This window comes from Mesoplodon bidens (genome assembly GCF_964165515.1).
Source record: "Mesoplodon bidens genome assembly, chromosome: 11".
NCBI classification, from domain to species: Eukaryota; Metazoa; Chordata; class Mammalia; order Artiodactyla; family Ziphiidae; genus Mesoplodon; species Mesoplodon bidens.
The window spans coordinates 6,213,816-6,230,414 of record NC_138167.1 but is presented as its reverse complement, the minus strand read 5'-3'; the positions used below and the strand labels follow the sequence as shown (position 1 = coordinate 6,230,414).

The window sequence follows — 16,599 nt, the reverse complement described above, 5'->3', positions numbered from 1 at the left end:
CGCTGAGCCTGTGCGTCCGGAGCCTGTGCTCCGCAACGGGAGAGGCCACAGCGGTGAGAGGCCCGCGTACCGCAAAAAAAAAAAAAAAAAAAAAAAAAAACCACAGAACACACCTTATTCCGAGGGCTGATGGGTCATTTACCAAGGCTGATCATGTTATACAAAAATGAGATCCAAAAGTTTTCAAAGGGCTAAAATCATTAAAAATATGGTATTTTACTGAAGTAGAATTAAGCTAAAAACAAAAGACAAATAGTAAACCATCTGTAGTGAGGTATAACTTTCATGCAATAAAATACCCTTATTTTGAGTATGTTTTCATAAGTTTTGACGATTGTTTGTGCCAGTGTATCCACTACCACAATTAAAATTCAGAATATATAAGATTACCCCAAAAGTTCCTATATGCTTTTTGCAACCAATAAAAGCCCCACAACCCCAGCCCCAGGCAAATACTGATCTGTCTTCTATAACAATAGATTAGTTGTGTTTTTCTAGAATTTAATAAAATCATATAAAATATAATCCTTTTACATGGCTTCTTTCACTCAGCATGCTTTGAGATTTATCTGTGTAGTTGGATTTATGAGTAGTTTATTCTTTCTATTGTTAAAGGCTTACAGTGTATGAATATGCCATAATTTGTTTTCCATTCTTTTGCTAAAGAAAATTGGAGTAGTTTATAATTTTTGCTCTTTTAAGTAAAGATGCTATGACTTGTCTTGCCTAAATTTTTTGCGGACGAATCTTTTCATTCCTCTTGGGTAACAGAAATTTTGGGTAACATGGTAAGTGTATGTCTACCTTTAAAAACTTGATTTTTCCAAAAGAGTTGTCTTCTTTCACATTACTATCAGCAGTGTATGAGGGTTCTAGTAAATCAATATGCTTCCCCAGAACTTGGAATTGTCAGTCTCTTTAACTCTAGCCATTCTAGCTTGTGAATTTATATCTCCTTATACTTTAATTTGAATTTCCTTAATAACTAATGATATTGAGTATCTTTTCATTTACTTATTGGCCATTTGTATATCATCTTTGGGGAACTGTCTTTCTTAATCTTTTGCCCATGTTTAAACTGGGTATTTCTTTTCTTATTTTTCTGTTATAAATTCTTATCTTATTCTGGTTACAAGTCCTTTGTTAGATATACGGATTGCAATTAATTTCTCCCTATCAGTTGAGTACCTTTTCATTTGCTTAACGTTTTCTTTCAAAAAGCAAATGTTTTAATTTTGATGAAAATCACTTCTCACTTTTTTAATGGTTAATGCCTTATGTGCCTTAGGAAATGTTTGCCTACTCCAGGGTCATGATAATTTTTCTTAGTTTTCTTCTTCAAGTTTTATAATTAAATTTTACATGAGACTGATCATTTATTTGAGATATTTTGATGGATTGAGGGGTTTTCTGCAGGGTGAGGATGGGGGAAATGGGGCTTATGGTGTGAAGTAAGGATTGTGGTTCATTTTTTTCCCATGCAGATATTCAGTTAGCCAATCATTTTTTGAAGAGATTATATTTTCCTTTGAAATATCTTTATGCCTTTGTAGAAAATCAACTTATTATACATGGGTTTGGATCTATTACTGAACTTTATTACGTTCCATTGATCTATTTATCTATCCTTATTCAATGTCCACGTTACTTTGGATACTTTGTAGGAAACTTGAAGTTAGGTTACTTCCATTTTTGTCCTTCTTTTTCAAAACTGTTTTGTCCATTCCAGTTCCTTTCCATTTAAATTTATAATTGGCTTAGAAAGTTCCATAAAAATATTGCTGATATTTTGATTAGGATTAAATTGATTGTGTAGATCAAGTGAGGAGAATTGACAACTCTATTGAGTTTTCTAATCCATTAACATGGTATATATATATATATATATATTTTTTAGATGTTCTGTGACTTTCAAAGTAAAGACCTTGAAATATTTTGTTTAGTTTCTTCCTACATATTTAACAGTCTTGACACTATAATAATGGAATTTTTCCAATTTTTCCCTAGTTTTTGCTAGTAAAGAAATATCACTTATATTTGATTACACCTCATTGATCATTAGAAAGACAATCTGCATACCTGGACAAACTATATGTAAGTCATCAATCTGCAACCCTAAACAACGTGAACAAGCTGGTCCTGGATGTTACCAGTAGAGTTTCAAATTTTAAACAGCACATTATAATCATTTAGTTATTCCACTTTATTCAATATTTTTTCTGCTACTTTTATGATTCTTTCTTTGTCTTTGATTTTTACGTTTAATTATAGTGTTTCTGGGAGAAGGTCTTTTTGCATTCAGATCATAAGGTGATCTATTAGCTTCATCAGTGTTAATTTTCAAGCCTCTCCCCAAGTTTGAAAAGTTCACAGCTATTATTCATTTAAATAAACTTTCTCTCAGCATCTCCTTCTCTTCTCATAGAACCCTAATTACTCTAATATTTGTGTGTTAGATGGAGACCCATAGATGACATAGGATATCCTTGTTCCTTTTTACTTATTCCTTTGGTTCTCCACTGACTGATTATTTCAAAGATTGGATCCAGTAGTCACTGAATCTATCTTGAATTTGATCTACTCTATTAGAGATGCTCTCTATTGCATATTTTTTTCAGTTCATTTATTAAATTCTTCAGCAGCAGAATTTCTGTTTGGTTCTTTTTATAACTTCTCTTTGTTAAATTTCTCATTTTGTTCATCTATTGTTTTCTTGATTTCATCGAGTCGTCTTTCTGTGTTTTCTTGTACCTCATTCAGTTTCCTCAGAACAGCTATGTTGGATCCTTTATAAGCTAGATCACAAAATTCCACATCATCAACATGTGTCTTTTGTCAGTTTTGGAAGGTTATTTTGACCCTTTGGTGATAACTACTTTCCTTGATTCTTCAAGTTCCTCACAATTTTGCGTTGCTGCTTTTGCTTTAGATGTAACAGACACCGCATCAAATCTTTACTAATTACATTCAGGTGGTATATAATCTTCTCGGACCTTGTATAGACTCACTTGCTCCACATTTCTTGCTCCTTCTTGCAGCAGAAATCTTAAGCTTTTATGTCTCCTCTGGTTCTTACAACTCACCAGGCTGCTGGAAGCCACTCCTGTTTTGCAGCATGTTGTGCTACAGCTCAAGTCTGTGGTTACCTCCTTGCCCACAGACCCTAGTCTGTTTTTTTGAGATCACTCCATTTACTGGAGCTTGCTTTCACCTCCACACTTGGGAACACACAAAAGCAGCTGTCAGGAGAGTGGCAGTACGTGTGAGTTAAGTACTCGGGGAATTGGAGGTGCCCACAGGCCCAGGGAGGGAGATCTTTGGGTGACATTCTCCCAGAGGATTATGGATGGGCTTCCTGCTGAAGCTCTGAGCACAGTCAACATGAATTGCATCCCTTTTACGCCCTTTGACATTCTTTTTTTTAAATTACTTTCTGCTTTATAACAAAGTGAATCAGTCATACATATACATCTGTTCCCACATCCCTTCCCTCATGCATCTCCCTCCCTCCCACCCTCCCCATCCCACCCCTCCAGGCAGTCATAAAGCACCGAGCTGATCTCCCTGTGCTCTGCGGCTGCTTCCCACTATCTATCTACCTTACATTTGGTACTGTATATATGTCCATGTCTCTCTTTCACTTTGTCACAGCTTACCCTTCCCCCTCCCCATATCCTCAAGTCCATTCTCAAGTAGGTCTGTGTCTTGATTCCCGTTTTACCCCTAGGTTCTTCATGACATTTTTTTTTAATTCCATACATATGTGTTAGCATACGGTATTTGCCTTTCTCTTTCTGACTTACTTCACTCTGTATGACAGACTCTAGGTCTATCCACCTCATTATAAATAGCTCAGTTGCGTTTCTTTTTATGGCTGAGTAATATTCCATTGTATATATGTGCCTCATCTTCTTTATCCATTCATCCGATGATGGACACTTAGGTTGTTTCCAGCTCCGGGCTATTGTGAATAGAGCTGCAATGAACATTTTGGTACATGTCTCTTTTTGAATTATGGTTTTCTCAGGGTATATGCCTAGTAGTGGGATTGCTGGGTCATATGGTAGTTCTATTTTTAGTTTTTTAAGGAACCTCCATACTGTTCTCCATAGTGGCTGTACCAATTCACATTCCCACCAGCAGTGCAAGAGTGTTCCCTTTTCTCCACACCCTCTCCAGCATTTATTGTTTCTAGATTTCTTGATGATGGCCATTCTGACTGGTGTGAGATGATATCTCATTGTAGTTTTGATTTGCATTTCTCTAATGATTAATGATGTTGAGCATTCTTTCATGTGTTTGTTGGCAGTCTGTATATCTTCTTTGGAGAAATGCCTATTTAAGTCTTCTGCCCATTTTTGGATTGGGTTGTTTGTTTTTTTGCTATTGAGCTGCATGAGCTGCTTGTAAATTTTGGAGATTAATCCTTTGTCATTTGCTTCATTTGCAAATATTTTCTCCCATTCGGAGGGTTGTCTTTTGGTCTTGTTTATGGTTTCCTTTGCTGTGCAAAAGCTTTCAAGTTTCATTAGGCCCCATTTGTTTATCTTTGTTTTTATTTCCATTTCTCTAGGAGGTGGGTCCAAAAGGATCTTGCTCTGATTTATGTCATAGAGTGTTCTGCCTATATTTTCCTCTAAGAGTTTGATAGTTTCTGGCCTTACATTTAGGTCTTTAATCCATTTTGAGCTTATTTTTGTGTATGGTGTTAGGGAGTGTTCTAATCTCATACTTTTACATGTCCCTGTCCAGTTTTCCCAGCACCACTTATTGAAGAGGCCGTCCTTTCTCCACTGTACATTCCTGCCTCCTTTATCAAAGATAAGGTGACCATATGTGCATGGGTTTATCTCTGGGCTTTCTATCCTGTTCCATTGATCTATCTTTCTGTTTTTGTGCCAGTACCACACTGTCTTGATTACTGTAGCTTTGTAGTATAGTCTGAAGTCAGGGAGCCTGATTCCTCCAGCTCCGTTTTTCATCCTCAAGATTGTTTTGGCTATTCGGGGTCTTTTGTTTTTCCAAACAAATTTTGAAATTTTTTGTTCTAGTTCTGTGAAAAATGCCAATGGTAGTTTGATAGGGATTGCATTGAATCTGTAGATTGCTCTGTAGAGTCATTTTCACAATGTTGATTCTTCCAATCCAGGAGCATGGTATATCTCTTCATCTATTTGTATCATCTTTAATTTCTTTCATCAGTGTCTTATAATTTTCTGCATACAGGTCTTTTGTCTCCTTAGGTAGGTTTATTCCTAGATATTTTATTCTTTTTGTTGCAGTGGTAAATGGGAGTGTTTTCTTGATTTCATTTTCAGATTTTTCATCATTAGTGTACAGGAATGCAAGAGATTTCTGTGCATTAATTTTGTATTCTGCTACTTTACCAAATTATTGATTAGCTCTAGGAGTTTTCTGGTAGCATCTTTAGGATTCTCTATGTATAGTATCATGTCATCTGCAAACAGTGACAGCTTTACTTCTTCTTTTCCAATTTGGATTCCTTTTATTTCCTTTTCTTCTCTGATTGCTGTGGCTAAAACTTCCAAAACTAGGTTGAATAAGAGTGGTGAGAGGGGGCAGCCTTGTCTTGTTCCTGATCTTAGTGGAAATGGTTTCTTTCATATCTCTTCTCTCCCCGTAGTCATGGAGGTCTGGCCCCAGAACTCTGGGTGCTACTGGAGAGAAACTGGCTTCTCCAGCAGTATTGAGTGGACACTAACTCACTGCTCTCCTTTTCCCCCATGGGAGAGGCACCACTGGCTAGTTCAGACTTATGCTGTGTCACCTTGGGGTGAGGGGCAGCACTAACAAAATTCTTTAATCCTCTCCAATCATTCAAGCTTTTTTTTTCTGGCTCCAACAGAGTACTGAAATCTCCTCCCAGGAATCCTGGACTTCTAACAATTTTCATAAGTGTCTGACCAAATCAGCACTTGCCAACTTTCTCCAGGTTTTCCTTGACCATGGCTCAGGGGGCTGGGACAGTTTCACTAACTCCTGTTGGGTCCGCAATCTGTACCAATGTCTATCTGCCTATTACTGGATGCCCAGGTGGGTGATCATCTTCCTGGTCCCTTGGTATAGGATGTTGGATCCCACAACTTTCACAGAGGCACTTTTGATCATTAGTTGTTAAAAAGAGAGACAAAAAGGAGGGACATCTTACACTACCATGATGCTGATGTCACTCCCCCTTTCCCAAGACTTTTAAACATTTAGCTAAAGTGGAGAAATTCTTTGAAAAGCACCAGTTGAAGTGACACAGGAACAAATAGAAAATCTGAATAATCCTGATTTATTAAAAATATTGAATTTATAATTAAACGTTTCTACTATAACAACAAAACCAAATAAAAAACAAACAACTTCAGGTTCTCATGTATTTCAAATAAACAGTTAATAATACTGTGTGAAATTAAAATTTCCTGAATTTGAATGAATGTCTTTGCACTTAAGAAATACATGCTGAGTTACCTAGTAAAGGAATCTGATGGGTATAGTAATTCTCACATGGTTCAGTGGGGAAAAACGCTGACTGAGGAATATACTTACTGCTAATACATTGTTCTCTATGATTATACTTAAATACCTATGTTTATTTTAAAAAATATTATTCCCCTTAATGCTTCTTGCCCTGCTCTGCAAAATGAACAATGACAAAAACCATATTTCACCATGCAATATCTAAGTTTTGAGGTCAGTTTTCCCTCACTCTCTGCTCTTGGGGACGTTTCACTCAAGGAGCATCTTGAGTACAAGTTAGCCCTTCCTTCTCTCTTACCTGAGCAGATCACATAGGCCGTGTTTCCATGGGTACAGTCAGGAACACCCAGGGCAGTCACAGGGCAATTCCACAAGAAAGATTCAGCCCCCAAGCAGTGAAATCGGGCTTCCCAGATTTGATCACCTCCTTCTGCTCCTTTTGGAATGGAGATGGCAACTCCACAGCCAAGCTGACGACAGACAACATTGGCATTGGCCCTAGTCCAGTGGGAGGCACAGAGCCCTCTCCATCTTCCAGAAATATTCATCTCCACTTGCCCCTCACACTGAGCAGTGCCATTTCTCATGAGCCGGACTTCTGTGTATGCTGGTTGGAAAAGATAGAATTTTAGCAAAATCTCATGTTTTTCTGACCTGAACAGAGTATGCAGGGAGGTTAATATCCTGATCTGCATCTCACCTGAACAGACAACTTGAACAGCTCCACTGTGGTGACAAGTCCCCCCTGGACAGGGCACTCTGGGGCAGAACCAGAGCTCAGACTCCTCGCCCTCACATCTGAACTCTTCAGCCCAGACCCGGCCATCTAATGCTCTGAAGGGCACGTGTCCCAGGACAGACACAGCCTTGCCACATCCCATCTCTGCACAGATGACCTGGGCTGTGGGGAATGTAAAGTTCCCATCAGACACTGGGGTCCAGTCTTGTCCAGAACGCACTTCTACTTGCCCTGAGCAGGGTCCATCCCCTCCAACCAGACGCACACGTGCTAAGAGAAACAAACAAAGCCAGTGAGTGTTCATGATCTTGGCTTGACAATTGAAAACAATATATAATAGGCAATGGTGTGAAAGCTTTTCTTTTCCAGGAGTGGGACATGGAGAGAGAATTTGACAGTGTCAGAGTTGCATTTTCATGAGCAAGTTTCTGAAGAGAAACCCAGAAGTATTTGCAGGGTCAGTTAGGAATGACTGAATCCCAGCAACAAATACTTTGAGATTGGTTAGAAATGTGAATTCTTTATCTAGGGGCCAGGAAACTACAGGGCCCAAGACAGATCATCAGGAATGGCTGAATACCAGGAACATATATTTTAGCATTTGTTGGAGAAGTAAGTTTCTCTTTTAGGAGCCTGGGACTTCCAGAGCCCAAGGAAATAATGCATATTGTGTGGGCACTCAAACTTGAGTATAGAGGTATGAAGAACAGAACAAACCAGAGTGAAATGGCTATGAGAGAGCAGAGACCTATCATCCAGACAAAGTTATAAAGCTTTCCTGAGACTTGTGGGGTTCATAGTCTGATCAGTTTTATGACCCAGGAGCCAATCCTCAAGTGACTTGGGGTAGAGAAAATCATAAAGGCTGGATCCATGAGGGCATGCCAACTGTAGATGGATGATGGTTCAAGAGAAGAAATATAGACATTATAACTAATCCACTTTTATGGTACCAAATTTTATTTTCTGACAATTTTTGATGGCAAAAAATTCCAAGAGGTTCTTAGGTGACCTAAATGGGGAAAAAGAGATGAGTCCGGGGGCTTCCCTGGTGGCGCAGTGGTTGAGAATCTGCCTGCCAATGCAGCGGACATGGGTTCGAGCCCTGGTCTGGGAGGATCCCACATGCCGTGGAGCAACTGGGCCCGTGAGCCACAACTACTGAGCCTGCGCGTCTGGAGCCTGTGCTCTGCAACAAGAGAGGCTGTGATAGTGAGAGGCCCGTGTACCACGATGAAGAGTGGCCCCCGCTTGCCACAACTAGAGAAAGCCCTCGCACAGAAACGGAAACCCAACACAGCCATAAATAAATAAATAAGTAAAAATTTTTAAAAATGAGTCTGTTATGTTAAGTAAGCTCAGAGAGTCACAGGAGGGAGAAGGGATGGTCCTAGACATTTCTCTTGAAAACTCAGGATTTGTCAATGAACCAGAGTGAGTTCTGAGTGGAAGTGTACAAGACAGAGGTTGCCAAACAGTTCCTAGAAGAGGTTTTTCTTCTGAGACATGAGTCATAGAAAATGCTCAGGGGTGATATGAATTGATTTTAATTCTACCATTGTGCTAATTCTGTATTCATATCCGATGTCAATGAGATGACAGAAAAGGAGGTTCTCCAACCCTCATTCTCCCACAGAAACAGTGTGCCCTCAGCAACATGCCTGCCATGTTGTTATTCAGACACAAATGTGAACCCCGAAGCTGCTTCACGATGTGGCTCCAACCCTGCACCACCATGGTCCTAGAGGAAGTCCTGCCTTCCCAGAGGTACAGAAGGAGCCACACCATTTGGCATCCCTGGTAACAGGATTGCCAACTGTGGACATGAGAGTGAGTACAGAGTCTAATGCAGCCCTGTGACCTAGGCTCAGCCCCACTCTACCACAGTAGGGAGGCAATCCTGCCCACCTAGGCACCCAGAGGAAGCCACACCCATCCATGCCCCTGCCAACAGGCCCACTGACCAGACACAAAAACCACCCAGCAGCAGCCACATAACCTGAATCCAGCTTTGCTAGACCAGAGCTGTCCTACCTGCTCAGGGACCTGGCAGAAAAGATCTTTATTTGTCAAAAACAGTCTGTAAAGTCTGGAAGCAGTGTCTTCTCCTTCAAGTGCATATTCACCAATGCAAGCTTACACATATCATGAAGAATCTGGAAAATATGATACCACTTAAGGAAACCAGTAAATCTCCAGTAACCTACCCTGAAGAAGTGAAGATTTATGAACTCCTTGACAAAAAATTCGAGAAAATTGTTTTGAACTCAGTGACTGCAAGAGAATACAAACAGACAACTGAACACAAACAGACAACTAAACACCATCAGGAACATAGTACATGAACAAAATGAGAAGTTTAATTTAAAAATAGAAAACACAAAAAGAGACCAGACAAAATTCTGGAACTCAAGTATACAACAACTGAACTGAAAAATTCAATAGTGCACTCCAAGCAAACTGTATGATGCAAAACAAAGAATCAGCAAACTTAAAGACAGATTATTTCAAATTATATGATTACAGGAACAAAAAGAAAAAAGAGTAAATTATACATACATGATATATGGGAAACCATACAGCAAAATTATATATGCATTATGAAAGTCCCAGTAGGAAAAGACAAAGAGAAAAGGGCAGAAAGATTATTTAAAGAAATAATGACTGAGGACTTCCCAAATCTAGGGAGACAAAAAGACATCTTGGTTCATGAAGCCCAAAAGTTCATAAATAGGTAGAATCCAAAGAGGTCTACGCCAAGACACACTATAATTAAATTAGCAAAATTCAAAGACAAAGATAATTTTGAAAGCATCAAGAGAAAAGTGACTTGTCACATACAAGGGAGCCCTTATAAGACTAATAGCAGATTTCTCAGCAGAAACCTTGCAAGCCAGAAGAGAGCAGGATAACATATCCAAAGTATTTAGAGAAAAAAACCTGCCAATTATCAACATTTTACCTGGCAAACTGTCCTTTAAGAATGAAGGAGAGATTTTAAAAAATTAAAAACAAACAAACAAACAAACAATAACTTAGGGGTTTCACCACAACTAGACTTGCCTTTCATTGGTAAAGATAAATATGAAGAGAAATACAGAATATTGAAATACTGTAATCATGGCACATAACTTGCTTTTAACTTTAGTTTACAAATCAAAAGTCAAACATAGTATAACTATAACCACAACAATTTGCTGATGGAAATACAATATGTAAAGAAATAAAATCTGACAGCAATTACATAAAGTGTGGGGGAATAGTAAAATGTAGAGTTTCTGTGTGCTATTAAAGTTGTTACCTTAATTGTACTTAACTTCAGTTATAGACTGCTATAACTATCAAATGTTTGATGCAAGTTCCCAGGTAACCACAATTAAAGTATAGTACAGACACAAGATAGGAGAAAAGAGTCACTTCACAAAGACAGCAACAGAAGAGAAGAACAAGAGAACTACAAAATGACAGAAAACAATTAACATAATGGGCAACAGTAAGTCCTGACCTTTCAATAATGATTTTAAATGTAAATGTACTAAACTTTCCAATCAAAAAACATTGAGTGCCTTAATGGATTAAAAAACAAGACCCAACTATACACTTTAGATTTCATGACACACATAGGCTGAGAGTGAAGAGGTGCAGAAAGAGATCCCATGCAAATAGTAAACAAAAGAGAGGAAAGTCAAGCAAAACAGACTTTAAGTCAAAAACTGTCACAAGAGACATAATGATAAAATAGTTCAACAAGAAGATATAATACATATAATTACATATACATATATATATATATATACATATACACCCAACAGTAAAGCACCTAAATATACAGAGCAAGTGACAGAGCTTAAGGGAGAAATAGAAGCAATACAATAGTAGAAGACTTCGGTCTCTCATGGTGGCCTCAAGAGTCAATTATGTCAAAACTGAGTCTGATACTGCTAAATCATGACGGAATAACAGGCATAGATTAGCTGGTGATGCAAGAGTTCAGCAAAAATCAATGAAAGCATTAGCCATGTGGCTGAAAGGGTCTTGGTGCTCTGGCATGGTGTCAGGCCTGAGCCTCTGAGGTGGGACCATAAGGTTAACAGCTGATCTTTCAGCAGAAACTCCTTTCCTTACACCTAAAGGAACTAGAGAAAGAAGAACAAACAAAACCCAAAGTTAATAGAAGGAAAGAAATCATAAAGATCAGAGCAGAAATAAGTGAAATAGAAACAAAGAAAACACTGGCAAAGTTGAATAAAACTAAAAGCTGGTTCTTTGAGAAGGTAAACAAAATTGATAAACCATTAGCCAGACTCATCAAAAAACAGTGGGAGAGGACTCAAGCCAATAAAATTAGAAATGAAAAAGGAGAAGTTACAACAGACACCGCAGAAATACAAAGCATCCTAAGATACTACTACAAGCAACTCTATGCCAATAAAATGGACAACCAGGAAGAAATAGAAAATATGAACAGACCAATCACAAGTAATGAAATTGAAACTGTGATTAAAAATCTTCCAACAGGGGGCTTCCCTGGTGGCGCAGTGGGTTGAGAGTCCACCTGCTGAAGCAGGGGACGTGGGTTTCTGTCCCAGTCTGGGAGGATCCCGCATGCCGCGGAGTGGCTGGGCCAGTGAGCCATGGCCACTGAGCCTGAGCGTCTGGACCTGTGCTCCGCAACGGGAGAGGCCACAACAGAGAGGCCCACGTAGCGCAAAAAAAAAAAAAAAAAAAATCTTCCAACAAACAAAAATCCAGGACCAGATGGCTTTACAGGTGAATTCCATCAAACATTTAGAGAAGACCTAACACCCATCCTTCTCAAACTCTTCCAAAAAAATGCAGAGGAAGGAACACTCCCAAGCTCATTCTATGAGGTCACCATCACACTGTTACCAAAATCAAAGATACTACAAAAAAAGAAAATTACAGACCAATATCACTGATGAATATGGATGCAAAAATCCTCAACAAAATACTAGCAAACAGAATCCAACAACACATTAAAAGGATCATACACCATGATCAAGGGGGATTTATTCCAGGGATGCAAGGATTCTTCAATATATGCAAATCAATCAATGTGATACACCATATTAACAAATTGAAGGAGAAAAACCATATGATAATCTCAATAGATCCAGAAAAAGCTTTTGACAAAATTCAACACCCATTTATGACAAAAACTCTCCAGAAAATAAGCATAGAGGGAACCTACCTCAACATAATAAAGGCCATATATGACAAACCCACAGCAAATATCATTCTCAATGTTGAAAAACTGAAAGCATTTCCTCTAAGATCAGGAAGAAGAGAAGGATGTCCACTCTCACCACTATTATTCAACATAGTTTTGGGAGTCTTAGCCACAGCACTCAGAGAAGAAAAAGAAATAAATGGAATACAAATTGGAAAAGAAGAAGTAAAACTGTCACTGTTTGCAGATGACATGATACTATACGTACAGAATCCTAAAGATGTTACCAGAAAACTACTAGAGCTAATCAATGAATTTGGTAAAGTTGCAGGGTACAAAATTAATGCACAGAAATCTCTTGCATTCCTATACACTAATGATGAAAAATCTGAAAGAGAAACTAAGGAAACACTTCCTTTTACCATTGCAACAAAAAGAATAAAATACCTAGGAATAAACCTACCTAGGGAGATGAAAGACCTGTATGCAGAAAACTATAAGACCCTGATGAAAGAAATCAAGTATGATACAAACAGATGGAGAGATATACCATGTTCTTGGATTGGAAGAATCAATATTGTGGAAATGACTATACTACCCAAAGCAATCTACAGATTCAATGCAATCCCTATCAAATTACCAATGGCATTTTTTACAGAACTAGAATAAAAAATCTTAAAATTTGTATGGAGACACAAAAGGCCCCGAATAGCCAAAGTGGTCTTGAGGGGAAAAAAAACGGAGCTGGAGGAATCAGGCTCCCTGACTTCAGAATATACTACAAAGCTACAGTAATCAAGACAGTATGGTACTGGCACAAAAACAGAAATACAGATCAATGGAACAGGATAGAAAGCCCAGAGATAAAACCAGGCAACTATGGTCAACTAATCTATGACAAAGGAGGCAAGGATATACAATGGAGAAAAGACAGCCTCTTCAATAAGTGGTGCTGGGAAAACTGGACATCTACATGTTAAAGAATGCAATTAGAACACTCCCTAACACCATACGCAAACATAAACTCAAATTGGATTAGAGACCTAAATGTAAGACTGGACACTATAAAACTCTTAGAGGAAAACATAGGAAGAACATTCTTTGACACAAATCACAGCAAGATCTTTTTTGATCCACCCCTAAAGTAATGAAAATAAAAATAAACAAATGGGACCTAATGAAACTGAAAAGTTTTTGCACAACACAGGAAACCACAAACAAGATGAAAAGACAACCCTCAGGATGGGAGAAAATGTTTGCAAATGAATCAACAGACAAAGGATTAATCTCCAAAATATATAAACAGCTCATGCAGCTCAGTATCAAAAAAAAAAAAAACAAACCCAATCAAAAAATGGGTGGAAGGGGGCTTCCCTGGTGGCGCAGTGGTTGAGAGTCCGCCTGCCGATGCAGGGGACACGGGTTCGTGCCCCGGTCTGGGAAGATCCCACATGCCGCGGAGCGGCTGGGCCCGTGAGCCATGGCCGCTGAGCCTGTGCGTCCGGAGCCTGTGCTCCGCAAGGGGAGAGGCCACAACAGTGAGAGGCCCACGTAACAAAAAAAAAAAAAAAAAAAAAAAAAAAAAAAAAAAAATGGGTGGAAGACCTAAACAGGCATTTCTCCAAAGAAGACATAGAGAAGGCCAGGAAGCACATGAAAAGCTGCTCAACATCACTAATTATTAGAGAAATGCAAATCAAAACTACAATGAGGGGATTTCCCTGGTGGTGCAGTGGTTAAGAATCCACCTGCCAGCTCTATTTACAATAGCCAGGACATGGAAGCAACCCAAGTGACCATCGACAGATGAATGGATAAAGAAGATGTGGCACATATATACAATGGAATATTAGCCATAAAAAGAAATGAAATTGAGTTATTTGTAGTGAGGTGGATGGACCTAGAGTCTGTCATACAGAGTGAAGTAAGTCAGAAAGAGAAGAACAAATACCGTATGCTAACACATATATATGGAATCTAAAAAAAAAAAAAAAGGTTCTGAAGAACCTAGGGGCAGGACAGGAATAAAGATGCAGACGTAGAGAATGGACTTGAGGACACGGGGAGGGGGAAGGGTAACCTGGGATGAAGTGAGAGAGTGGCATGGACATATATACACTACCAAACGTAAAATAAATAGCTAGTGGGAAGCAGCCACATAGCACAGGGAGATCAGCTTGGTGCTTTGTGACCACCTAGAAGGGTGGGATAGGGAGGGTGGGAGCGAGATGCAAGAGGGAGGAAATATGGGGATATATGTATATATATAGCTGATTCATTTTGTTATAAAGCAGAAACTAACACACCATTGTAAAACAATTATACTCCAATAAAGATGTTTAAAAAAAAAAAAGAGGGCTTCCCTGGTGGCGCAGTTGTTGAGAGTCCGCCTGCCAATGCAGGGGACACAGGTTCGTGCCCCAGTCCGGGAAGATCCCACATGCTGCGGAGCAGCTGGGCCCGTGAGCCATGGCCGTTGAGCCTGCGCGTCCGGAGCCTGTGCTCCGCAATGGGAGAGGCCACAACAGTGAGAGGCCCACATACCGCAAAAAAAAAAAAAAAAAAAAAAAAAAAAAAGAATCCGCCTGCCAATGCAGGGGGCACGTGTTCGAGCCCTGGTCCGGGAAGATCCCACATGCCGTGGAGCAACTAAGCCCGTACGCCACAACTGCTGAGCCTGCGCTCTAGAGACCATGCACCTAGAGCCCGCACTCCACAACAAGAGAAGTCACCACAATGAGGAGTAGCCCCAGCTCAACACAACTAGAGAAAGCCCGTATGCAGCAACGAAGACGCAATGCAGCCAAAAACAAATAAATACATTTATTTAAAAAAGAAATACAATGAGGTATCACCTCACACTGGTCAGCGTGGCCATCATCAAAAAAATCTCCAAACAAGAAATGCTGGATGGGCTTCCCTGGTGGCGCAGTCGTTGAGAGTCCGCCTGTTGATGCAGGGGACACGGGTTCGTGCCCCGGTCCGTGAAGATCCCACATGCCGCGGAGCGCTAGGCCCGTGAGCCATGGCCACTGAGCCTGCACGTCCGGAGCCTGTGCTCTGCAACGGGAGAGGCCGCGGCAGTGAGAGGCCCGCACACCACGATGAGGAGTGGCCCCCGCTGGCCACAACTGGAGAAGGCCCTCGCACAGAAACGAGGACCCAACACAGCCAAAAATTAATTAATTAATTAATTAAAAAAAAAAACTCACTCACTTTAAAAAAAAAAAAAAGAAATGCTGGAGAGGTTGTGGAGAAAAGGGAACCCTTTTACACTGTTGGTGGGAATGTAAATTGATACAGCCACTATGGAGAACAGTATGGAGGTTCCTTAAAAAACTAAAAATAGAATTACCATATGACCCAGAAATCACACTCCTGGGCATATACCTGGAGAAAACCATAATTCGAAAAGATACATGCACCCCAGTGTTCATTGCAGCACTATTTACAATAGCCAGGACATGGAAGCAACCTAAGTGTCCATCAACAGATGAACAGAAAAAGAAGATGTGGCACATATATACAATGGAATATTGCTCAACCTTAAGAAGGAACGAAAAAAAAAAAAAAGGGCCTCCCTGGTGGCGCGGTGGTTGAGAGTCCGCCTGCCGATGCAGGGGATACGGGTTCGTGCCCCGGTCTGGGAGGATCCCATATGCCGCGGAGCGGCTGGGCCCGTGAGCCATGGCCGCTGGGCCTGCGCGTCCGGAGCCTGTGCTCCGCAACGGGAGAGGGCACAACAGTGAGAGGCCCGCATACCGCCAAAAAAAAAAAAAAAAAAAAAAAAAAGAAGGAACGAAATTGTGCCAGTTGCAGAGACATGGACGGACCTAGAGACTGTCATACAGAGTGAAATAAGTCAGAAAGAGAAAAACAAATATCATATTTTAATGCATATATGTGGAATCTAGAAAAATGGTTCAGATGAACTTATTCACAAAGCAGAAATAGAGACACAGATGTAGACAACAAACGCATGGACACCACGGGGAGAAAGGCGGTAGGAGGGGGCGGTGAACTGGGAGATTGGGATTGGCATATATGCAGTACTGTGTATAAAACAGATAACTAATGAGAACCTGCTGTATAGCACAGGGAATTCTACTCAGTGCTCTGTGGTGACCTAAATGGGAAGGAAATCCAAAAAGGAGGGGATAAATGTATACATATAGCTGATTCA

The 16,599-nt window shown here is 39.9% G+C and overlaps 1 protein-coding gene across 1 annotated transcript in view; it reads right to left on the bottom strand.

Moving 5' to 3' along the window:
* Window positions 1-16,599, bottom strand: part of LOC308625585 (antigen WC1.1-like) — a 54,462-nt gene that overhangs the window by 17,280 nt on the left and 20,583 nt on the right. The window contains exons 3-4 of the mRNA XM_081249965.1: window positions 7,187-7,495; window positions 6,785-7,093 (exon numbers count right to left, since the gene is read on the bottom strand). Coding sequence (XP_081106091.1) covers window positions 6,785-7,093; window positions 7,187-7,495 — 618 coding nt within the window. The remainder of the gene's footprint in view (window positions 1-6,784; window positions 7,094-7,186; window positions 7,496-16,599) is intronic.